The 26,736-nt window shown below is 36.7% G+C and overlaps 1 protein-coding gene across 1 annotated transcript in view; it reads right to left on the bottom strand.

Annotated features, from left to right (window-relative positions):
* Positions 1-3,449: 3,449 nt before the first annotated feature.
* The window catches only part of LOC128876622 (laminin subunit alpha-1-like), a 95,894-nt gene continuing 72,607 nt past the window's right edge, over positions 3,450-26,736 (bottom strand). The window contains exons 5-14 of the mRNA XM_054123134.1: positions 24,844-25,074; positions 14,592-14,753; positions 13,536-13,832; positions 12,128-12,388; positions 10,972-11,219; positions 10,221-10,455; positions 8,489-8,715; positions 7,139-7,326; positions 5,260-5,541; positions 3,450-3,511 (exon numbers count right to left, since the gene is read on the bottom strand). Of these exons, the coding sequence (XP_053979109.1) occupies positions 3,450-3,511; positions 5,260-5,541; positions 7,139-7,326; positions 8,489-8,715; positions 10,221-10,455; positions 10,972-11,219; positions 12,128-12,388; positions 13,536-13,832; positions 14,592-14,753; positions 24,844-25,074 (2,193 nt within the window). The remainder of the gene's footprint in view (positions 3,512-5,259; positions 5,542-7,138; positions 7,327-8,488; positions 8,716-10,220; positions 10,456-10,971; positions 11,220-12,127; positions 12,389-13,535; positions 13,833-14,591; positions 14,754-24,843; positions 25,075-26,736) is intronic.

Genomic DNA, 26,736 nt, shown 5'->3' with positions numbered 1-26,736 from the left:
GTAAATAATGGATTGCGAGGGATCGAATAAAGAACTATTTGAAAATATATTTAGTGAAAATTCGATACAAAATGTTGCAGAATTGGAAGAAGGTAAAATTGACCGATCTCTTTTAGAAACGTGTGTTTTCACAGACCGTTTATCGTCGACCGAGTAGTCTCCTTACATTTAAAGGTAAATAATGGATTGCGAGGGATCGAATAAAGAACTATTTGAAAATACATTTAGTGAAAATTAGATACAAAATGTTGCAGAATTGGAAGAAGGTAAAATTGACTGATCTCTTTTAGAAACGTGTGTTTTCACAGACCGTTTATCGTCGACTAAGTAGTCTTCTTAGCTGTGTTTACGTACACCGATAACGCACACATCTCCCTTTCCGCATATAGAATGCCAATATATACAGGGTCCGAAAATGTTGAAGGTCCTTGAAAGAGGTGGTTCGGGGGATGATTTGAAAGAATTTTTTCCTTAGCGAAAATATTGTCCGAGGCTTCGTTGAGGAGATATTAACGGAAAACCCCGACCAATCAGTGTGCGGCCGCCTAGCGCGTAGCCTATGCTACTGTGGCTGTCTAGCGCGTAGCCTAATGAACATTAAGAAACTAGAAAGAATTATTAACACGTTGGTCGTCACGTCACCATGGGCGACAGGACTTTTCATCGAGGAACTGAAAAAGAAAATTTCAAAGGTGAGGCGTTAATAAAAATAAATGTGGATGGGATTCGCGAGTTTCACGAGGTTAAGAAATTAAACGCTACGACAAATGTTACGTTCTAATCTAATCTTCGATAGTCTCGAGACGAAATTTGAACTTGGTAGAAATTTTCACGAGTATCAGTCCGAACGATCAGTCTCAACGAACGTGTTAACCGAAAATTCCCTTTATACCACCGAATTACTTCGGACAATCGAAATTCTATTGTATTTTGGAACAATTTCACTGCTTAGTCCTTTAAAGAACCGACGTGTGCTAAACGTTTCACGGTCGTCTGTTTATTCAGTCTCTCGTCGTTAATAACGCAAAATATATTCGCGCATCGGCATACAACGAAGGTGCGCTGTTTAACGCGGAGGAAAGTGTAGGTGGACAATCGAGTTAGCTTTTTAATACGAGGCAGCCGCCTTCGGCGTGGATCTCGAGGAGCATCAGTCACTCAAGCGATTCTTCCTTAGTGCGAAATCATCGCAATTCGCTTCGTTCGGACAACGCGCCATTGTGGCTGGTCGATGGAAGAAGGTCCAGAATGAATTAGCGTCGTCTCCGTGAAAGTTGTCTCACGATATGCAAATGTTTGACGCGAGGAGTGCTTTCAAGAGGGATAACCGTGGTGGCAGACCACGGAATATTGGGGTCGTCGTTGCAATCTATTTCTGACATTCGCGTTTATTTTTCATTGGAATTTTTCAGTGCCCTGAAAATACATTCGAATATAGACTATCGATTATTCGGCATCCAAATCGATATGAGAAATGATGAACGGTTTATGAATATCCCCTTTGGTTCATACAGCGAATAATAATTTTACATTCCGAGTTACGTAAATAAGTTATAGATGAAGACAACCTTCAGATGTTATATCATTTTTTATAAATTAATAATTAGTATATTCGTGTATTATGCCTCTACAAGTATAAATATTTCTACTCCTGTCGATTAGGTCTTCTTCGAAAATGTTTATTTAGAGAAACGTATGGTTGTATATTTTTTATTTAAATACGTATATTTACCGGAACTAATTACAATAATGATGTAAGCAGTTCCTTTTAAAGATTATATGGTCATACGGTACAATATTTGGATAATCTAAATACATTGAACGCCGGCTAAAGATCAATAGGCAGTTGAAATGGCATATGTATACAAACTTAAGTGTTTTAGAAAAATAATATACTTTTACTTTATATCATATTACTAAAGATCCAAGAAAACCAAAATTTCTAATTAATGAATACTGTTCAATATTTTGAAGATTCTGCAAATATAATTTTAAAAAGTTGTTCTTTGAACTGGTTAAATCAGAACACCTCGTTGAACTATCTGTGACAGTGATGGCCCGTCGAATTATCAAATGTAACTTAAAATTGGAAGAAATCGAATTCGATAAATAGTTCATTGGGCGAATTGCGGGATAAAGAAAAGCGTAAAGGACGCGTCTATAAGTTAAATAGAGCTGACTAGGTTAAACGAAGCGTGTCGTTCGAAGGCGAGAAAGAAAGAAGCGTCGCGTTGCCGTGGTCGCAGGAAGTTAATTAACATCTCGGACAAGTCGTGGCTCGGCTGGAATGAGCTAAAGCGAGCTAAAATCCTGCGCCGTATCTTATGATATCTGTTCTTGTATCTCGGAGCGGTTGTGAGATACGGTGTCTCGAATGCAGTTTCGACCAATCGTAAATAAGGATTCGATCTCACGCTTTCTTGCAGGAAATAACTTGCAAGGGTATAAAGTAATAATTTCGTTTTCTTCTGCGTTAGAAGCTAGCGTGGAAATCCTCTTACGAAAGATGGCCAACAGTCAAAATGAAAGAAAATAACAATAGTTTATTATTCTCTTATTTTTATTGTTATCGCGGTTTTAGTTTTATATTTCTATTGTCTACTATAGAATGTTTTTATTATTGATTAATATTTGAAACGTAACAAATGCTTCGAACAACAGAGTTGCCTTATTTTAGTGTAAAATAATGAAATATTACGTATTAATTCGACAGGAAAGGTTTAACCTTTCGAAGTCTGATTTTCCAAATTAAATTTTTAAAAATATCAATGTATTTATTCGTCGAAGAATTTTCACAGCTGACGTTTTTTTTCGTATCTTTTGTTCCAAAGAACATTACGTAATGGTAACATACATACAGCGAAATATTAGAAACGAACCAATTGCAAGTGTAAAAAGTGTGTCGCTGTGTAAAATTGTCAGTGAAATAGAATGCGGTCAGTTGTGGAGGCCCCTTTAAGTCTACTATCGCTGGTAGGTTTCACGAGGAGGTTCAAGATCGGCCTCGTAGATCAGCTACCACAAAGAATCCCATAAATCGTAATCATTCAACGTGAAGCCCAATGCTCGCGTAAACGCTCTTAATGTTCTCCAGTTTCTCCATCCTCGTCATCGTCGTTATAACCAGGGATCGTGTAAGTTGCGTAATCCGCGAGTGACTTGTGACTCTAGATACAGTTACTTAAAAAATCGAATCACCTGTTACGCACGTAACCTCTCGAGGGATGAATTTTAAATTGATTTTTTTTTTATTTTTTTGCTTCAACCGGATACACACAAACCAAAGCAGTCACTCACCCTCGGTATCGCAAATGTATCAATTCTAAAAAGTATGGGTGCCATCCGTTATTAGATATTCTGTATAAAAATAAAAAAACCTCAACTATTTCACAAAAAAAAAAGAAAAATCTGCAATTACTTCAATGGACGATTTTACTCGCCTCCAACATTTACAAACACTCTGAATTTCTAGGCTTCCAGATTGGACTTTGTTGCTCCGAACCTGCAACCTCTAAAACGGTACCGCACACGGTAATCACGATCGTAAATTAAAACTAACAATAAGCGAAAGAAATTGTACGTTAGAAGTGTTCCGCTGGGTAAGGGTGGTTCGAGTCTTGTAAATCTCGAGTAACATTCTGAACTCACGACTCCCGTCCAGTCGGATAAGTGCCCCATACTTAAAGAAGCCAGGAGATAAACATCCAGGGCTTAGTTAGAACAAGACGAAGCGTTATGCGTTACTCAACATCGCGTTCCTCGCGGTGTTGCGCGACGAAACGCCGTTTCCTACGTCCAGAAACCTACACTTCGCATTCTAGCAGACGAAACTATGGTACGCGAAAGGGGCGATTTCCGGGAGATTTCGTTAGAATTGGAAATACTTTCGAAGGGATTTGGAATACGATTTCTGGCGCTCGCGGTGCGTTATTCGCTGAAAAATGGCAACGCCTGCGCGGCAGAAATGGCAATTCTCGGCGAATCTATGTAATGCTGAGTATTTTGGAACTGACCAACTTCTATGCTTTATGAATAATGATTGAAATGATAACTCGCTTGGAAAAGTAAGATTTGAATAATTATAGTATCGGCGAATTACGTTGTAAAATATTATACTAGAAATTTCTCATTGTCCCAATATTTGTATTAGTAATCAAATAAAATTGAAGTGATACGAGAATATTAACCATTTGGAGAAATTATTATTCGTTCATAAACGTGTGGACATTTACTATCTTCGATGAATAATTAATTTACACCGTGAGTTATTACTATACAACTTTTGTTGCTAAATTCTATATAGGATTAGTATTTATACGAGTAATATTTTAATGTTAAACGTTTAAATTAATTAATATTTTAATGTTAAACGTTTCGAGTGCCATATAAAATTTTACAGTGGAACTAATGGGATCGTTTAGATAGGAAACATCAGAAAAATTGTTGAATATATCAGAAACATTTATAGCGAAATATTACAAAATAAATGAGACGATATTACTTCGGATATAACGAAGAAATTAATATTATCCAAGTTTGGTAAAAGAAATTTTAACATTATCCAGTTATCTCTACAGTCTTTCATCATTACTAACGTGATATTAACAAACAAAAAATTACTAATAAAATAAATTCGCTAATGCAACATAAACATATCGAAACATAAATGATATAATCGATATTAATAGACGTTTATTAATAGTTATAAACGCAACTTTGACTAGATATTTATTTCAATTAAGAAAGTGTCCATATACTTTTGATCTGGGGTGTACTCATCGCAAGATTTCCCTTATCCCTTTAAATATTACAGATATGTATTTTCTCTGAATCTAGAGCATTCCGCAACATTCACAAATTTTATGAAACATGACCAGTGACGGTGCAATCTCAACCACTTCTCATGGTATCTCAGCAATCCTTAAGATCAGCATTATTAACTCACAGCTACGCAATGCATCAGTTACTCGTGTAAAGTAGGAATCAAACGACTATGAGCTCGACTTAACCCCAGCCAAAACAAGAAGAGGAATCCGCGGTTTATCCGACTAAATATACGACTACACTTGCACTAATGGTTTACCCAAGCCACGAGGCTGCAGGATGTAAAGATGCGAGATACGGAAGATTACGTTGAACTTGTGTTCCACGGAACGGAAACTCGCACGGAGTCCGGATTGACCCTTAAACTCGCGCAGGAGAAGACATTGGCTGGCGGGATGACGCGACATTCTTGAAAAATGCTCGAACGGTACTTACCTTTGCAGCCTCCCACGGACAAGCCGTAATGGTCGACGTCGCAACGATCGCACCGGAAGCCAAGGACGCCGTCCGCGCACCTGCATTCACCGGTTACGGGATCGCAGACCTCGTCGAGGGCACCCACGTCGCAGTCGCATTCCCGGCAACCTGCAGTCACGTTCCCGTAACCTTCGATACAGGAGGAACAGTCACGACCCTCGAACAAAGGCTTGCAGGGACACTGACCGCCGCTCTCGTCGCATTCGACGGAATTGCTGCCGAGGGGGTCGCAGTCGCAAGCTGCAACAACGCCATTTTCATTTTTAAATTAATACGCTCGCGGAATGGGGAAGCCTTGTCGCGTTCTGTTGAGATATAGGTTTGCGAAGTCCTCGAAACCGATGGGTCGATTCCCGAAAGGGTCGAGGTTATTTTATTTTGTCAGATAGCAAACACGTTTATCGAAATCTGAAACCTTCTTTTTGTTATTTTTGACACGCGCAAATATATATATTTTCATTATCGTTGTCAAAGAAGCGGTTCTTTTTATCCTCAACAAGTACTCCCTTGCGGGTATTTTTCTTTACGTTATAAAGAACGAATTAAAACATTCCGATTCAGAAACGATTGCTCGTTTGTTTGTTTCTGTATTTTGTAAAGGTTCGTAATCTGTTTTACATTGATCAGTGGACCTATTGGCCCAGTTGTGCTTGTTACAAATCACCAGTCTTGCGCGTATGTATTTTTTCCTTCGACATGAATCTTTAACTTTTTACATTACATTATTTTATATGTTTTGTTGAGGTTCACTGGCCTCGCTATAGCTCGAGTACCTCGGGATCGCTAAGACCGTACTGTATACAATCAGGCATAACTACAACCCCCGAGGATCGAGAAATGATTGCTATAAAAAGGATTCTTCTTGCACACATTTCAGGGATGCGATAATACTGTTCATAGATAGATTTTGTACGGGAAAGTGGTGCAAGATGACGAATGACTGTACAACTGATTTTCGTTTAATTTGCAAATATTTGATTTGTGCCATGGCTTCTACTCATCGTTAAATAAAGCGATTATCTCCATAATTATTCATACGTTATGTAGTATTCCTTTGTTAATATTGACGTACGCTGTTTGGAGACTTCTCGTATAATTTTTTGCTGTATTTTGTGTCACCAAAAATTAAGGCCACAATATAATGTGACATATCGTTTAGTACGTTTTTTTCTTTGTAAATCACTATGAGCGTTTTTATTTTTTTCGATTTTTCGCCATTGAGTAATGATTCAATAATAATGAACTACTTTTAAAAAGCTCTATTGACTTTGCAATAATCCGTGCTTCCAAATTAAAGGTACCGAAATTTCCTTCGTAATGTCTACTTTGGAAATTTATAATTTTTTACTCAACTTACGAAAACACTTTTTGAAAAATGCCCTTCTTAAAAAAAAAAAAAAGTAAAATCAATCGCTTTCATAATGAAAACTGGAATGTCATCGTCTTGTAACCGTTACTCGGACACCTGTGATTTAATTTCTTCTTTCGCATGTTCAGTTTAAAAGTACAGGTTTCTAGAATAACCATGCATAAGGGAATATTAATATCCTATTTTTAATCCTTAAATCATCCTGTGATACCATCCGATATTCTTAAAAATGGTCCTTCAATAAGCTTCGTGTAGCGCTATTTTTAGCGCACGTTTATCTAATTAAATATTCGTTAAGATGCATATAAACATTCTATAAAAGGAAAAGCCGGGACTTGCATTCATTTTGTTGGGAATTGATTCATTCATTTCGGAGCAATTTGAATGCCCAGTCTCCTTAAATGGAACGTTATATCGTTCCGATAATATCGGAGCAGCGGTGAAACAGATTCAACCAAGGGTACTCACGTAAGCAGTTCTGTTCCAACGCATTTCCGTAATGAGCTTGCTTGCATTTGTCGCATTTCCAGCCCTCTGTATTGCCACGGCACTCCAGGCAGCGTCCTGTTTCCTGATCGCAAGGACCTCCGCCGCAAAGGCACGGCTCGCAAGTGTCACCAGGGATCAAAGGATTTCCAAAAAATCCTATGTCGCAGCTGTTGAAAAAAAAACGCAAAAAATTCAACGCAAATATTACCACAGTGTCTCGAACTAGACCTCGTTATTAGCGGTGTGCGGGATCCCTGTCGGGACGGGAACTTCTCCCGGGATCGGGATTTCAGAATCCCGAAATCATTCGGGATTCCCGAGAATTTCGAGATCCCGTAAATGTTCGGGATTCCCGGGAATTTCGAAATCTCGTACATTCGGATTGCTGACATTTTCAAGAATAACAATACTTTCGGAACTCCCAGATATTATTCTACAGGGTGTCCCAAAAGTCGGGGAGGAGCCGGAAATGGGGGTCCTGAATTGACATTCATTCGCCCTCGAATGTCCGTTTTCTCGGGTTTCGCGTCTCAACAACAGTGCGCGCCGCACCCTCTTTCGCGAGTGTACTCCCCTCTCTCTTTCTCTCTCGGGTTTCGCGTCTCAACAACAGTGCGCGCCGCGCCCTCTTTCGCGAGTGTACTCCCCTCTCTCTTTCTGGAACGTTGTTCTCTCTCGACGCCTCATTGTTGCCCGCTCCACCGTCCTTCGCGTGGCATTGTTGTTCATCGTGACTCATCGTCACTGGCCGGTCCTCTGCCGCTGTAACCCCCCATCCCGGACGAGCCCCCATATGTAGGAGTCTAAACGAAAAATAAGATCCGACATTTTTGCAAAGGAAATTGTTGTTCAGAATCGTCTCAGCTACCCCCCATTTCCGGCTCCTCCCCGAGTTTTGGGACACCCTGTATATCGCGTACATTGTCAGGAATCCCGTACATTTTTCGAGATCCCGTACATTCTCGGGAATCCTGGATTTTTGCGGGATCTCGTGTATTCTCGGGAATCTCGAATCAACTCGGGATCCCGCATAAACTCGAGAATCCCGAATATTTTCGGGAATCCCGGATATCTTACGGGAATCCCGCACACCCCTACTCATGATCTTTCTTTTAATATCAACTAAAACTACGAAGTATAGCATAGTTCTTAGGTTGGACCATCGAACACGCGTGCAAAATTTTATCAAAATCCGAATCTAACAGATCGCAATATTTTGTTCCCGATTCAAGTTAAAAATCGATGCCTACCCTGTTTTTAATTAAGCGAAACTTCTCGCCTTTGTCGCTTGAAAGTGAATTTTATGCGAGTTCAATTATTTAGGCTTACCTCTCACAATGGTCGCCGGTGTATCCTTTCGGGCACTGTGTGCAAACGTATCCACTATCGATATCAGTAGGATCGTCGAGCTGGCAGTTTGGACTGAAGTTATTCGACTCGTTTAAAAGTGGACAGGCGCATCTCTTGCAATCGTTCGGTGTACCCCTGAGGGCAATACCATAGAAACCGAGAGCACAACGGTCACATTTAGGCCCCACGGTATCGTGCTCGCAAGTCTGTTGAACAAAATTGGAATTGCAATTTGAGATCTTTTATTTTCGTGAAAAAAAAAGTTTCATTAGAGAGAAAGTAATTTCTTATTAGAAATTGTTTCTTACTCCTTTTCATTGCATATTTGGTGAACCGAATGTGTTTGCGCTATAGAGTTTTTAATTTTATTTTGAATAGAAAGAATAAACAAAATTTTATTGTAAATATAACAAGTAGATCGCGGACCTTTATGGAAAATAAAATGCTCGCGAACGTGCCTACAAAAATTGAACTTAACTGTTTTAATGTAGGTTGAATTGATAATATAGTTTTATGTTGGTTTTGATGTTAAAAATGAATATGTTTGTTAGATTTAGTAAGCAGAACAAGTAATGAAACATTATGTATGTCTCAAAAGTTTTTTAATTCAGAAGTAGTAGGTACTGGCAGTTGGTAAATATAATACATTTACGTTAGTCTAATTAGATATCTTCGATTGCGCAAGCTTACAATGTGCCGCGAAATATAATTTCCATAAAAAAAAACTTCTAGAAATTTTCAATTACTAATTATCAAATTATTGAACTGTTGAAAATCTTCCGAAGTAATAATTAATGATAATTTGAATAGGTTCCTGTCAAATATTTGTAATCTACTTCACTGACAGTTAATCTAATTTAGCTATGCAGTATATACGTACATATATGATTTCATTTCTGTTATCCCACTTTAAATTTATGAGAAATTAGTCAAATCACCCTTATGGTAAGTTTCGTCGAAGTTATCTTGCAATATCTGCTATACCACCAGACGGTTAAGTTACTCGAGGTAAGGAAGGAATCTACGTAAGTTGACTCAGGTTTGTGTCTTCGCTATATCTACAAATTACAATTTACTACCGTTTATTAGTATATCAATGACACGTTCAATAACACAAGGTATTTATAATCCATTATCTTCTATTTTTGACATTATTTTGTCTAACAGATACTTCATTTTAATTATGTCGCTGTACGTGAAATATAGCGTATGCTCAGATTAATATTTTATAAAGTATAATTGCAAAACAATAAAAGACACAGAGGAGACATGTACAGATAAAATGTTGAGGTTTTTTGTAAAAATAGAGAATAAACATCGTGCTTAAATAAACCGGTACTATTGTTTTATTTTTAATTCCACGAACACTTACCATTCGATTATCAACGAATTCACTTCATAATTTTCATGATAGCAATGTGCATATTGTAAAGGGTTTTCCCAAAAAGAAAAAAGGGTTTACGATTTTATTTTGTAATATTAAAATTCTCTTATCAGCGTCTCATCTCTTACATTTAATCGTAATCATGTACATTTTCATTTCAATTAAAATAAATAATATGTGCTCCGTATCATTTGTGTTGTTTAAAAAGAAAATCTGAAGCCTTTTTTTTTTTTTTTTTTTTTGAAAACCTTTTATTATAATCAATATTAAGATCATATCAATGTTAGGCAAGTCTGCAAGGATGGAGACAAAACCAACAGTACTCACCGTACATTCTCCCAACACGAGATCACAAGTATTTGCATGTCCATTGCAATCGCACTTGACGCACATGTGTTGGTCCCGATGATCCGTCCCGTTCTTTAACACTTTCACGTATCCCCACTCGCAATCCTCGCAGGAGAGTCCTGTGTATCCTTCGGGACACTCGCACAACTCGACTAAGCTATTGTTCTCTCCGTTAACTGAGACTGCTCCTGTCGACAGCACTGCAAACTGGAGACTGTAACGTAATAACCTTAAGTTGAAAATATTTCATCGTGGATGTACGTGGAAATAAAATAACAAAACGAGTAGCCGATAATTCTAATTTCTCCTCTATCGATAAATTTACATATAAGTAAACAATGTAAAGGGAATGTTTATTTTGAAAGGTAAAATTGATGCGATTAAGGATGATGTTAGTGGTAAGATGTATTTTGTAAAAGGAGGTGGAGGTCTTGTAACTCTGCGGGGAAGCAATAAACATACATACATACATACATACATACATACATACATACATACATACATACAAATAAAATTCATGCAATAGTGAAAATTATTACGAGATTATATTATCTCGCGATCTAAAGATCTCATCGTCAGTGATCTAGAGACCTAGTCGAAACGTAAACCATCGAATTAAAAGTATGCTGGAGGAAACGATACATATTCTACTGTCGAATGTCTAACGAATTTATTTATTCATTATTTCGGGACATTTTTCGGAGAATATTTTTTGAGCTCTGTTTCGTACCTTCCTTCGATCTGGACAGAGTGATACTGCGCCCTTATCATTAGATACTTCAAATCCGCAAGAACTCGCAGCATTTGTACCCTCGTAACAGGATCTCCTCGAAATTCGGTTCTCCTTAGTTTGGTAGGAATATCTTGAACCTCGCTGCGTACGTGATACCAGCCGTTTTCGCGCAGAGGAACGCTGATCTCCGCTTCCTGGCCATTATATTGTTCCTCGCCGTAAGCTATCCGCATGCCGTTATTACCCTGAGAAGCAACAGGACCGAAAGATTAATTTTACAAAAATGGTAATCATTGCAATCTGCCTGTCGGAGCCAACTAAGCGCCTATAAATAAAAAGAGAGAAAGAAATGTACAGGGTGGTCTAACTACTACTCGATATCTGAAGTGCCTTGGGTAGTCGTAAACAAAGAAATTCCTCGTAAGAAAATAACGAAATTGTTCGAGTAGAAGAATGTTTGATTAGTTTTGTTCTTTCAGAAAAAAAGGTCTTCTAAATTTTCAATTTTTATCTCTGAAACTAAACGTCCTACGAAAAAGAATGTAAATATAAAAAGAAGTTTCGTTTTATCGTTCTCTATAAGGTGATACTTTTTTTTTTAATTTCTATCATTCAACCGTTGCTTTTTTCTTTAAGAAAACAGCAACAGGATCGAACCACTACGAGATCTTAGGAAAAAGGTCTTTTTTTAGTTTTTAATTTTTATTTTTGCAAACTAAACGTTCTCCGAATAAACTGTAAATATAAAAAAGTTCCGCCTTATCGTACCCTATAAGCTGATATTTTTTTTATATTCATACTTCTACACCTCTTAGAATTTCCAGCAAAAATCATCCCGCGGTCAAAGAGTTAAGAGCGGATAGAGGAAGGCATCGACGACGCCAGCTTTCAGGAAAGTCAACATTTTAATTTACAGTGTGAATTACTTGGAAGATGACATCAGCAACGATAAATAAACTAGGCTCTGATCGTAGAAGGATCGAGTACGTAATAACCTAGGTTATACGAAATTTAATTTTAATAAAATTAACGCGAACATCCGAATCGGTCGTGTCTCATGAATTATCATTAACACGAAAGCGATATATGCTTCTCTTTCAACGTGTTTAAATTTCTCGCTCGTAATACCATTCATATGGCGTTGAATACTTACAACTAGAATAAGGTTGGGTCCTGCGGTTGGATTTCCACTGGTGTCGCCGCGCATAACGACCCAGGTGACAGAGTAAGTAATATTGCTGCCGTAAGACGAGAGACGATTGCCGCAATAAATTGGCGGGGCCAACCAGAAAGGACTATCGTACTCGACCTCAAAGGCTGCCACCGTCAGCCAACCATTATCCGTGTCCAAAACGGGGACAATGGCACGGGATGCATTCATGTCGGTGACTAGCCAATTTTCCAAAGACGACACCTGGAAATAATTCGCGAAAATGGACAATAATTACTATATAACCGTTTTATAACAGGTATACAAATTATTTCTCGCCCCCTAACTTCCACGGATCACAGAACCCATTCGTATACAAATTTTCTTGCCGTCGTTCGTTTATATCGAAGTGCAATCTTTAACACCCTTGGCATAGAGCGACGAGTCAGGGTTGCCTGTTTATTTCACGTGCCAGTATAGACTTTGCCGAGACTGAGTCGTCAAAAGCAGTTTTCAGCGTGTCGCTTTACTTGTGCGTCAATTTTTCTTTGTTTATACAGTTCGAGATGCCCCACCCTCCCACTTTCCCGAAAATTCCAATAATAAAAAAGCATCGACGTATCGGAAGAAGCACATCGAAAGTAGTACAGTATCGTCTCGAAATAAGCAACTCATCGGTCCCGACCGAGTTGCTTATTTCGAGACAGTGCTCGGTATAACAGGAGTCTCGCACGGTGCGTCTTGTACCAAACAATATTTGAGTTCAAAAAAGAGTATAAATATATATATGTCGCCTTGAGTAACCTGGTCCTTTTCGAAGTCGATTAATAAATAATCCTTGTATCAAGTATAAGTCGGACGTATACATGAATGAATTGGTCTTGAATTGTACCATCGCATGGTATAATAAAAAATATATATAGTTCTATTTGAAAAACGAAACTTGACCATCATATCTCGTTAAATAACAAAGTTAACAAAAATTCCTTCCGGCTGAAACATGAGCCCCGTTTTACTATGCAATTTCCATGTTTGAAATTTTGCATCCGGCCGATAGTTTTGTCGTTAGAGCTCTCTGTATCACTTAGGCTGGGACACCCTGTATATAAGAGTCTCAAAGCACTCAAAGGTGTTTATTCTCACCTAGATAACAAATTTTGAGTAAGAAATAAAACACGAAAGAATTCTCATTCCGTCATTTGTCCTACGAAATCCATAATTTCATTTATAAAATCGAATCACGCTCCACGTAGAACGAATAACATCCTTCCGATATAACTTTTCAACCGAATAGATGAGTTTAATAAATCACGCAGTAAATTACGCAGTGTTTCTATTCGTTACGTATCATTTGAATAGAATTCAGACCATCTTTATCGTAAAACAACGAAATTTTTCTACGAAGACTTACCGCGGAATAACTCAGTTTCGCTACGCTGCAACGGTCGCTGACTCCGAAACAGTAACACGGAACGCAACCGTCGAGATTCTCTTTAGTCAGGCCGAAGTATCCCGGCTTGCATTTGTCGCAGAATTCGCCCGCGACGTTCGCCTTGCAGAGGCAGTCCCCTTCGCAGTCGTGAGATGGAAGGATCCCACGGGAATCGCACGGGCAGGGCATACAGTCGGGGAACTGACGATAACCAGCAGCGCACTGGTCGCATTTGTAGCCGGAATAGCCAGGTTTGCAATCGCACGCACCTGCTACCTAGAACACAATCGGTGTTTAATTCTATTAAGATCGATGCGGTTAGCGGAAGCAACGACGTCTTGCGTAACATCATTGTGAAGTTTATTGTTATTACAATTGGAATTGTATCGCAGTTTCGTACAAATACAAGTCTTTTTACGAAAATAAGCAAATATGCAGGATAGACGGATGTGTTAGCGGCAACGTGTTTTGGAATCCTTCTCGGGGTAAATATCGTCAAAATTTTGTGTCTTAATTTTTTGTTGTTATTGTAATTGATGTCGTTGACATGTTTCCCTTAAATAAGTATCATTAAAATTTTAACGCAACTAAGTAATTGCGAATTTTTATAAGAGATTACAGCACAATTTTTGTAGAGAAGGACAGATTTTTATTTGGTAATGTATCGTCCATTTTTATCAATAATCTTTTGCCATCTTTCGGGCAGCGTCATAATTCCATGTTCACGGAACTTCTGGTTTTTATTGATAAAAAAACTGAACCAAGTGCGATTCGATATCATCGTCATTATTGACATTTTTACCATTTAAGATGTTTTGTATTATGGCAATAATAAAAAAAAAAAGAAGAAATGGTAATATTATGGCATAGAAAAAGGAGCTAAACTGTCATTTATAGTCGCAAAATGATACTTACAACTATGTTTGTAGACCATGAACGTATCAACAATATTTGGGTATCAATTTAATTACTAATTAAATGCGTAAAATAACTCTAACTTTTGACATAGGTCACTGAGTGTAAGTATGTTTCTACCTTTCCCATGTGCGTGAAGGAGTCATCGGGAGTGCAGTACCCTGTGCTACCATGTACGTTGCAGTTGCACGGTAAACATGGTTCAGGTGCATCAGGGGCAACACCGTTTGGCCTGTAATATCCATCTTGACACTTATCGCAATTAATACCAGCTGTGTGCTCCTGAAACAAACCATTTCGAGCGTTTAGTACTAGAAGAACTGGTACAAGTTTCCTGCATAAAAAAAAAATTTCTATGGTTATTTTCGAGCGAATAACATCAAGACGATGCTCTTTTTTTCTGGACCTAAAAATAGATTATTTTCTTATCGATATTTTTGTTGCTCGAAGTCTTCGAAATGTTTCTATCGAATTATGTAATCAAATATGAAAAAAAAAAACTGTCAAAATTGCCAAACTTATAATTATTTATATTTTACAACACGAACCGTCGAAGGTTCATTGAACACGTTTTTTTTTTTTCGAAACACTGCTTTTCACGTTAACGCGCTATCTCGAAACTCACATTCCAGAGCGATTTCAAAATTTTGCATTCATGTAAAATACACACACCTGTCTATGGCGCGAATTACGATATTTGTGATATTTATAAATCATAAAAATTAGTATTTTTTTTCGAGCAACTGAAGACACATAAAAGAAAAAAACGAAGTATGAAGTATGAAATGCTGTCATTCTGTCAATTTTCTGTTAATAGCTTCTCCCTGGTTCATACGATAATCACATTCGTAATGCATAAATCGAGATCATTTTTTAGTGCTTCGGGCCACCAAAATGGACTATACCGCGTTAAAATTTTAATAATACTTACTTACGGGAAATATGTCAATGACATCAATTACGATAAAAAAAAAAAAAAAAAAAAAAAAAAGACACAAAATTTTGACCCATTCCATTGTCGTGACGTAAAATATTGTACTTACATAACTTCGACACAAATTCAGCAGGTCAGTTATAAATTTAATAGAATCTTTTATACATATACATCTATAAATGAATGTACCGCATTTCAAAAGTTTATGTCAATTACTTTGGTCGCAAAAAAATCACTAAAAATTCCTCGAAATTTGATAAAAGAAAGAGTACCCCTTAAAGATTCGTATTAAATTGTGCTATACAAGAATAAAAATTGATCAAGAAGAAAATATCATACGTAATGTAAAATAAAATTATACAAGAAGAAAAAGTATCTTTAAGACTAGTCATTTATCCCATCACGGTAGAAATAATTACCAATGAACGTCGGTTGGTTTAGTGTTAAAATAACAAATATCGGATATATTCTACACCGTTTATGTTCTAATAAAGAAAGAAAAAAAAAAAGACAAACACCCGATATCTCTTTTGAAAAACCCTCTATTCGTGACGTGTTTGATTCCATCATCAACAGTAAGATTAATTACGTTACTTTACGTCTTCCGTCGGTTCTACAACTACAGCGAGAGTATCGTTAGCAACACTTCGTTTCTTCAAATCGACGACAAATTGAATCGGTTTTTCTTGACAAATTCGAGCTTACTGTGCAATCAATGCAGACACCACCGCCACGAAATTTCCCACGAATGTCCATGGACATTCTTCCATCGGCCACTTCCTGATCATATCTGCATGAGGTTGCATGTCCATTGCAGTTGCATTTCTCACAGTGAAAGCCCTTCGCAGCTGTGCCAGGTTTCCACGGAATCTGATTGTACATGGGACAGCATTTTTCGCATCTTTCACCGCACGTGTGGCGCTCGCATTCGCATTCTTGATGCTGAGAAACAATACCACTTCTTAATGGAACCTTGTCAATCTTTCGCGTAACTGGTCGATACATGAACATTCAACCTCGTCGACATTTTAATAAATCACATCGCATATTTTTTTTTTTTTCTAGCAGCTACCTAGTTCATGACATGCCTGCACTAAATCGGGCCAATCAATTTGTCCCATGCAATATTTTCTGAGACACTTCGAACAAGCTACCCGAGTAATTCGTTTGTTTTTAACCCATTCGCTGGCAACTACGAGATGTCTCGTAGTTCAAATTGATCGCAATTACTAAAGGGGGTAAGTTTATAGCATTTTGAGTCACGAATTATCGCGTAAAGAAGATCGTAAATTTTCTTTTTAATAGAACAAGTTTAATATCGCTATAAACTAATACAATTAATTTGAAAGTGACATAAAAATTTCAAAGAAATTGCTTAATAATTACTTTGTTTCGTATTCGGTAACAGAAATGATGTATAAACAATAAGAAAGAAGGTATAAACGAATTTGTAGAATTTCGTTCATTTTGTTCATATTATCAACAGTACCTAGGTTAAAAATAACTGAAATTAGAATATAAAAATATATATTGTGTCTCTTACACAAGCTACTTATGTATTATGCTAAAATATTTTATATAATTTGTGTCATCTTGATAAACAATTCAAATGTGTTATTATCGACTCGGCAAAGACTATCGATTAGACAAAATGTTTTGCAAAAAAGCTTTCAGGATTTAGATTTCGAATAAAACAGAGATACAGCTATGATACTTTGGATAAACAGAACCCTGTAAATCCAAATAAAATCTTACTACCGAACGAAAGTTAACGATTTTACGTATAAATCTTTGCGAATTAAATTCTGTTCTATATGCGCATATTAACATTTAGGGGCTGATGTTTCGAGGCTATTTCATGGAGCAAGTTGGTTTAATACGAAACCAGTGTGGAAATTTAATTGAAACGAGAAAGGAACAGAGCAAACTCCATTGCACTTCCGGTTTAAGATGATTTCTCCTCAGCTTTTAAATCAATTAACACAGAAGCCGTAACGGACAGTGGAGAACATAGCGCAAACGTTCAAGCGCGCTTTATGAATCGCAATGGCCGAGTCATCAACGAGGATGCTTCTTTATGTATCGCGGTACAGATTATCTGACCGCTGTCTACGCGCATGCGACGCTCCCAAGTAGAATACAGAACGAGCGTGCAATCGCCCCCTTGTGACATATCGAAATTTATAGGAACGTTAAGATAACCGGGGCCGTTATCAGTGGACATTAATTCGCATAAAGCTCAATTGCCTGCGAATTCTATCCCATTGAGTGTAATGGATCAAAGATGGATACTCGTGAACGTAGCGAGCGCTAACACTCGTTGATTGCTTCCTGAAGTTGTTAGTGGGTACCAAAAGAAGGTACAGAGACTGTGACGACTATAGATATACTCGCACGCGGGCTTGCGCGAATTTTAGTTAAAACGAAGACAAGGAAACAAAATTACAAATTTACAGCAACGTTAAGATAATTAAAAATTTTTAATCGGGATAAAGAATAATACTTTGTAATAATGAGTAATTTTCAACTATTGGGTCGTCCGGAAAGTTCGTGCCTATTTTTAAGAAAAATTCAAAGGCATATTTGTATTCCGATGTATATTCATTGAATTATATATGTGTACCATTTCGTTCCACAACTTTTGCACCTGTTAAGGAATGTACACATTTTATTTGTTTTCAGCCATTCCGATATATTCAGACCTGTACCGTCTACTAAAAATCGCCATGGACTTTCCAGACAGCCCAATATTTTACTATTTGTATTGTAAAAGTAACTTAGGGGAAGAAACTTTATCTTATATTTATTTATGTATATGTAACCAAATAAGTATTATCAAAGGACCTTAATGACTTTGTTCGGATAAAATACGGCTATTTGTGACATTATACTTCATGTTTAATTGCAATCATATGTACCTCTTCCTAACTTGTGACACATGTAAAAGTTTCAGAACGGTCCGAGTCCTGGAATATGGTTAAATAATTAAAAAGAAACGAAAATCCCACACGTTACCCTCCGTGCAACGGGCTGAAGTCCTGAAGTAGAATGAGATAATGGTCAGACACGCTACGCGTATCGTTGCAGTTATGCATACGACAGGAACTGCATATTTTCACTACACAGTCTAATAGCTTATAAAAAAATCAATCCATCGAGGTTCGATATGTTGACCTTCGCATGACATTTGGTTCGTTTTGTATTGCCAGTTTTGTTTCTTTTTAATTATTTACAGCTAAGCGACGGCCTGAAAGTTTGTGGGAATTTTATTATTTCTATCAGAACTCGGTATTAGAAATATCTTAAAAAGTATCTGCCAGTTGCAAATGTGTTGATATGATCACCGATATCGATGCTAACGAACTAACTTCTGAAAACGATGTCTCTCGCAACCAACAAAAAGTACATTTTAATCGACTAATTTTAATCGACAGAACGGTACGAAAACAAAAAGTCGGATAATTATGCATCGACCCAATAGATGTAATTTCAAAGAGTGAGATTCGAAAAAAATCGATCGAACGGTATACGGTGCACAGATAAATGTGTTCTCGGTTGCCCGCCCGTAACATCAACTCCAGAAAATACTGCCGAAGGAGGACTATCAAAAACAAGGTCTAGTTATTTGTTGCAGCGTGAACGACTTGCACGCGGCAGCAAGCATGCGCATAGGATAACTATTATCGCGGCAATAAATAATATCGAGCACTCTGGTGTAGAGACTCTGATACACTAGACGACTTACAGTCCCCTTTTTATGAGACGTAACGTAAAGCCACAATGAAACCACACGCGTTGCTTCAACCTCGTGTTTGCTATCTTTAAATTTATCAGGCTTGCTTTTTCGTTTATGTTTCGATAGAAATTCCGGGCGCTTCATCCGCGCTACACGTGGCCAGTAATTGCAAATATCGCTTCCATTTCTAGCATTACGTATCCAACATCCCATCTATAGATAGTTACTTTCACCCCTAACTCGAAATTTCATTTAAAATGCGTCGCCTTGTATTTGTTTTAGATACGCTACAGAAAATACAAAATTAACGATCTTTCGGTAGGAATGAGAAAAGTATTTTGATGGATAAGATAGTTCAAGAATTTTGTAGTCGAATTATATTTTTCGAGATTACAGTAAACAATGATATTTCATTCGTATAATCTATATTAATTGTTCGTGTTACATTCGAGTAATGTATCGCGGAGCTTTATAAATGTATAATACTTGCAGTTTTGTCTGCAATCTTTACAAGGTCATAAATTAACCTCTTCTTGGCCACACATGTGGACGTTTAGTTTTTCATGATTAGGATTACTGTAAATAATAAACAGAACAAAAATTTGATAATAACTTATTCGCTACAGAATCTCTCAACGAGAGGAGTAAAAAATTGTATGGTTCGGCTGCGCTGATAATGTTACTTCCGATGTACAGTTAGAGATATAAGAAAAGCGCGAAGAAAAATCGTTCCTGAAGAGGTTGAGATAATTGCAAGTAAAAGTTTTAATCGATTCTCCGAACGTAGAGCTCCGTAATAAATAATTTTAATGGAATAACAACGACTTCCTCTACGTAGTAATAGTATGGTACTAGAATTACGAATCTATAAACGATAAGACACACGAGTCATGTTTGCATCGTAACTTGACGATATTGTGGCGAGACAGATGTGAACAGCCAATCGTAATATACGCTTTTTACGATGTATAACAAGCTTTATTGTGTTTTCATGAATGACGGCAGTCATTCATAAGAGTAGGCCTATCGCTAGAACAATTAATGAGTACCTCGATAGAATATTATCGGATGATTTAGTGAGATGAGTGAATAGAGAACTTGATTAACGACATCGTCACTTTGTACAAGAATCAATAATTGTGTACCTAATCTGTAGAGGTCTCGGATTTTAATACTTTACAGAAGAACCAATTTGGCATTCTGCTAACGTTGAACGGGAGAAAAAGAGGTACAAAAAGCAGGATACACGTATCTACATAATACCTTTGATAATAGAAAGTGAATATTAAAAATAAATAATTAAATTGGAAAGCGAATTCGTAATTCGAAGAAGAGCGAATGAGGAAGAATGGTAATGTTATATGATTGACGATGACAGTTCGATTGAGCCGTAACCTGAAATATTTGAGATGCTCGGTCGGTTGGCTCAGTATTCAGCAATGCGATTGCAATTCGGTCTACGTGCCAATCCTCGGATGCATCGCGCAACAGAACCGTCCAAAAACTAATTCAATTTGCTGCGGTGAACATTGCCAAAAGCCGATTCTAATCGGTCCGTTATAAAGTCAATGACGATATTGTAAAAACGCTCGATCGCCACTCGATCGCGATACAAGTAAATTTTTTAGAAGATCAAGGACCTCGTTATTCGGTGTCCGTAATGGGAGGCGACGCTTGTTGTCCATTAACCCTTCCAGTGTTGCTGTAGCCATTATATGGACATGTATTTAGAATTATTAAATTAAACGATAATGTCGTTTATAATATTAAATCTGTGATATTATGATACTGCGATATATCGATACTTTCTTCGGTCTTTAATAAATGGTGGTAGCATGTAGTTGATATATTTTGTTATGCTTTAAAAATCCTTGACAGGAATTCAATTACATTTTGGCATATTTTTAAAACTATAACAGAAATTTAATTATGATTTGGTACACATTAAAAAACTTCACAGAGATTTTAATATATTTTTGTATATTTTTAGAACCTTCACAGAAATGTAATTAAACTCTGACATATAATCAACATACAATCTACTTACAACATACAATGTACAGTATAAATATATATATACACGTATATATATGTGTGTATATATATATATAAATACACATATATTTTTATATGTCTTGGCATGGTTTTAAAACAAGTACAGAAATTGCATCATATTTTGGTAAATATTTAAAAAAGAAAAAGCATAGAAATCGTATTATATTTTGCCATATCTTTGGAATCCACAGAAGCTTGGTTCTGGTCTGCAATATACTTCAAAATTTCACCGTAAAATGGAACGTGTCTATTAGGTACTACGATTCATTCGGATGCCATTATTTTATAGTTGCGTCAGTATAAATATAATATAACTAAAAAACCAGAACATTTTTGAAATATTTTAAGCGAATACCAAATAATTCCAAGCATATGAAATCAATCAAAAAATATTTTTATTCTACATTCATTCACGACGTGATACACGAGATCTACTAGATTCAAGATTTACAATTGTTCCCGTGGCACATTATCCTTGAACTAAAATTCTGTTAAAATCCATTCGAGCGATCGACTAGATAATGTCTCGAGCTCAACGAGCATTCATCACGTGGAAAACAAGTAACTCGTGAACTGAGAGAAAACTACAATGGCACGTGAGAATATCAGTAGGTCCTTTGATGTAAACACCGACCAGCAATTTTTTTCCAACTTTCCTGCATGTCAAAGTCATAAACATCGCGACAAACGCGTGGCTGATTAATTCACGATGGAGAACGTTTCGCAACAATTAACAAGGCTCTCGGTTCCTCCATCGAGGACACTAAAACACCACGATTGTTCGTCTGCGACTGCTAGGAAAACTCGACTTGGCGAATATCCATTCAAGGATGCCAACAGTATGCAGAATCTGTATTTCTACGATCGCATAATTTCGCCATCGAGGGAAATCGCGTTCCACGAAAGAGCGAATAATGTTTCGTGTTGGTTATTGTTTTCCTCTGTACGCAATCGTAGTCGAGGAATCGCCGATTGAGGTTTGTCATTAAGAAGGAATCACTTTCCACGACAGAAAATTGCTTGAAATAGTTCCTATTGTAATTTTGTTATGTTGTTGTGAGAAAATTATTTTATTTATTACTATATTACTATTGCTTACTTTTTATCATACTCGTTATATTAGTATTACGATATAATATAATACTCTTATATTATATTATTGGTATATTAAAATGTAATTTAGTATTCCTAAAAAAATTCCCTTAATTAAATAGAGGTTCTATTATATCGTACTAGAGTATTTCCTTGTCTCCCCAAACAATTTAAGGAGACACTTTAAATTTAAACTGTCGAGTGTGTAATTAACGAGTCACTTTTATCTCTAACAAATTCCCGGAATATATTTCTTTGCTGCCCTTCTTTCAATTATCTGGCGCAGAGAGCCTCGATCTTTCATCAAACAGACAGATCGCGTAAGCAAAAACTAACGACATTCGAAAATCTAGACTGACTCCCGTGCGATCACAGAACTTGAGCTAATGTTATGTACGGCAGTTTCTGCGGGGGACCGCGGCTTTCTAACAGCAAGCTCGAAGCAAAAGGCAATCCTGCCATTAGCAGCGTTGGCAGACAAAGGTCTGACAAGTTTATGGCACTTCGGACGGATTTATTCCCTGGGCTTCGGAGGCTGCCCCTTCGAATCTGAGATATTCGCGAAATCTAACTTTAGAGATGCGAGTTCGAAGAAAATTGGACTGCGCGACGATTCGCTTTCTACATTTTTTCGTTTCCGTTTAGAGACGCGTGTCGCTTGTGCGTTTAATTATCTATTTGGTCGCTCTAATTGGAGTTATTCGTTTCCGAATTTTATTTGGAAGGTCAATATTTTAATTTATTTTAACGTCGATTTAATTTCACTGAATAGCCAGTTCCTTTTGATGTTATTCAATTTTTGTAAAGAACCCCTTTTTTTTTTAGGTATTTATAGGGGTGTAATAAAAATTTCAGCGAACAAAAAATTGAGGTTTGCTAACTAAGAGGAACAGGTTTCAAGGGGTTCCCGACGAATGTGTTAATTACAGAATTTGTAATCTGTCGGGAGTTAATGTGCGAATTTTATGACCTCTAATTTAATGACAGTCAACGTGTAAACTACAGTGCTTCCAATTCGTTTGAAGCCAAGGTGTGAATCATAAAATCCATATTTGTTGGAAAAGTAAGCCTTGAACCTACACCGTGAATAATATACATATCGAAAGAAAAAAGAAGCATCAACGGATTCAAATTTTTTCACGGAGAATCGTGTTAAATTATTAACACTATATGCATATTTCGGTAAAAATGAAACAAGTTCTCGAGTTTGTATAAACGTGAAAATATCGATGGATAGTGGGTAAGTAATGTTGATGCAAACTTTTATTACACCATAAATAGGATGAATTTAACAGCGTTAATAAATTTCACAGATAATGTACGATTTTATTTATGCCTAGCTGAGTTAGGTCTGTAGAGGTAGAACCCGGTAACAACCATTAGCAGTTGATGCGACTATAAATACGCGTAACGAATAAAAAGTTTCACAGAAAAGTAACCTAGATACCGGTGAATAGGTGAGGCCTAATATTAATTGCTGTTGCAAGACCCAACCCTAACAGGATACTGAAATGTAGATTATTTCCTTCCAGACATGGAATTATGGTACTGCTCGTAATTAATAATGCGAACATAAAAAAGCCAGTAACTTGCAATCAAAACTATCGGGGAGAAAATTAATTTAAAATCGATGCTTATGAATTGAGGAACCTAATCATCGACGGAGCTAATCAGTGCAAGCATTGTCATTTAGAATAATTTATTGTATGGATTTACCAACAATTTATGAATACCTGACATCAATTTATAAATGAATTTTAGCATCATAAAGAGCGATTAAAATATTTTTCAATATCGATCGTATGGATTACGACAGTTCATGCTCTTATTTGTTTATATTCTTGCCTCTATTCTTGTCAGTTTCGTTCTAAATTTGGAATGATTATTACACATTACACTTTCTTTGTGTCGAAAAAAATCTATACTAGAGATCTATACTAGCAAGTAGTATCGAACAAGTCATTGAACACTTGAAATACATCATTCTGTCAACATGTAAATGATATTGACTATGTAATTTAATATTTGAAATACGTTTCTGTCTATACATAAATTAGGTCACAAATGTAATACAAAATTTAAAATATATTTTTGTCTACGTATTTCTAATTTGAAATTCGAAACATATTTTTGTCTTACGTCCAAATTATTAGGGGGACCGAAAAACATCCGATGTCGTTTCTTTTACATTAAATTCAAACAAATATATTTATAATATATTTTTATTTTTAATTAATTATATAATCGTTCTAGTTATCAACGGAACTTTGCCATCTAGTGTGCGTTTCAATACCTGATCGATAAAAATCAATGAACTGATGAATGCTAAATAAGTATTGAGATTCGCAGAAACGACGTTTCTTTTCCGCCCGCCTAATATTTATTACCCGCGCCGAGTTTCTCTCAAAAACCAAACAACATGTAACGCGACATCTTATTCTATAAATTTTGTTTACGACAACGCGCAAGTAATTGATAAATCAATGAAATTTATCTTTCAAACTCTTACAGTATTGGTTTAGCTGTACGAAATTGGAACAAAGTCTTTTACTCACCCCGTGATGAACGCTGTACCGACATCGAGCCGCGTGTCCGGAACACAAGCATCTTCCACCGATATTAATTTCCTTTATCGAGTAAAATGCTCGTTTCTTGTCCACGATCGCTTCCCCGTTACGTCGAAGACCCTGAAGTCGTAGCCGCACGTATTTAGCTTTAGTGAATTCTTGAAGGGTCGTGCTGTGATTCAGGGCACCAGGTCTGCCGTTCACCAGATGAGTATGGATCTACAAAGGAAAATCGTTGCTTACAAACGTCGGTGATAGCATGATCCTACTGTTTCATAAACGTAAATGTCACGGTATTGCGTCGTCGGAGAGTCTCCTTGCACTTTATTGAATCGAAATGCGAATATTCACGTTGGGTAAAAATAATACGAGGCTATGCTTAGAAGTAACGATTGAGCTGCATCTCGTCCCTTTGCCTGCTTCATTTTCTGTATTCTCCATTCAAGTCTGATAAAAAATAAACAGTACTGGATGAATTAATCGTTAATTATTTTGTAATCTTCATATAGAAGCAAATTTTGTGATTACCTATATATATATATATATATCCAATTTATTTGTATAAATGTTTTCTTTGTGTTTAATTGGCCAAATGCGCGTAAAATGCATTTGAATTTATCGTATATAACGTAACAGAAGCATTTCGTATCTGTTAACTTAAAAATTCTATAGTGTATAAAGTTATCCTGTAAATGGTTTTCATCTTGATCCAAAACATCAACATAAATAAAACCCTTCACTACTGCTCTTACAACCAGCAATAGAAGTTTATGTTTACCTTGATCTATGTTTAAAAAAAAAAAAAACATCTAAGGGAAATAATATACGAATCACGTGAAAAATTATAAAATTTGTATCGAGATCATCGTTTCTTCAACAGTTGCAACTTTCTACTTGACGAGGTGTCCGTATACAAACGCGACAGAGACGTTAAATCTGTTCTGATGCTGTACAATTTACCGACGTAAATTACAGCACAAGTGATTACCACGCTAGCAATGAACAGTGAGAAATCGAAACGGTTGGTTACGGTGCTAAATTCAGCAGAACGCTAACAATGAGCCTAAGGGAATAAATCATTCGCGAATGGCATCGCGTGTTAAGAAAACGAGTCCTATAAATGGCTATACGCGGCGCCTAATACGGAACAATTACATGGGTTTTGGAACGCAGGCACCTACGCTTTCCTACATTTCATACTGTTTATTAGTCTTTACTTTACTTTCTTAGGCTTATTCTCTCAAGAGGTTCAGCATCGTCTTCTTAAGGAGAAGTGGTGCACCTTTCTTAACCCTTTGATTGCGGAGGGCGCATATATACGCCCTGAAAAAATGGGCTCAGTAAAATGTTTATACTCGGTTGATTAATTTTTAAAAAATATTAGCTTATAGAGGGGCCTTGACAGTACTAAGAAAAATTTTTATTTAACTTTTTGTTTCTTGTTTACACTTGTTTAAAATATGTTTTTGTCGGATTACCGCAAGTACTTGAAAAATCGTGAAAAGTGTTACGCGGGGTGTATATTAAGAAATAAAAGATTGTTTATGTTACGGGACAAAGCTCACTCATAAACCTCGTGTATTCTCCAAAAATGTTTACTCGTCGGAGGATTAAATATTGAAACAAATTGTCGATTTCGTTAATTTCTATTTGAACGAATTCAAATTTACTGATTGTTCTATTATTCGAAAATTCTCCTATTTGGCCAATTCTGTCTTCCGATTAGTGCGAATACGAAAGGCGTTTAAACAAGAGCTTCGGCGTTTCGAAGTACGAAGAGAATCTACCTACACAGTTATGTTGAAAAAGTTATGTGATTTAGCAGTAAATAAATATGGAATGCTTAAATATTGGAAGAAATTGTCAATTTTGTTAGTTTCT

This window comes from Hylaeus volcanicus, chromosome 1 (assembly GCF_026283585.1).
Source record: "Hylaeus volcanicus isolate JK05 chromosome 1, UHH_iyHylVolc1.0_haploid, whole genome shotgun sequence".
Taxonomy (NCBI): domain Eukaryota; kingdom Metazoa; phylum Arthropoda; class Insecta; order Hymenoptera; family Colletidae; genus Hylaeus; species Hylaeus volcanicus.
Note: the sequence above shows the minus strand (reverse complement) of the source record. Positions and strands in the feature narration are given on the sequence as shown.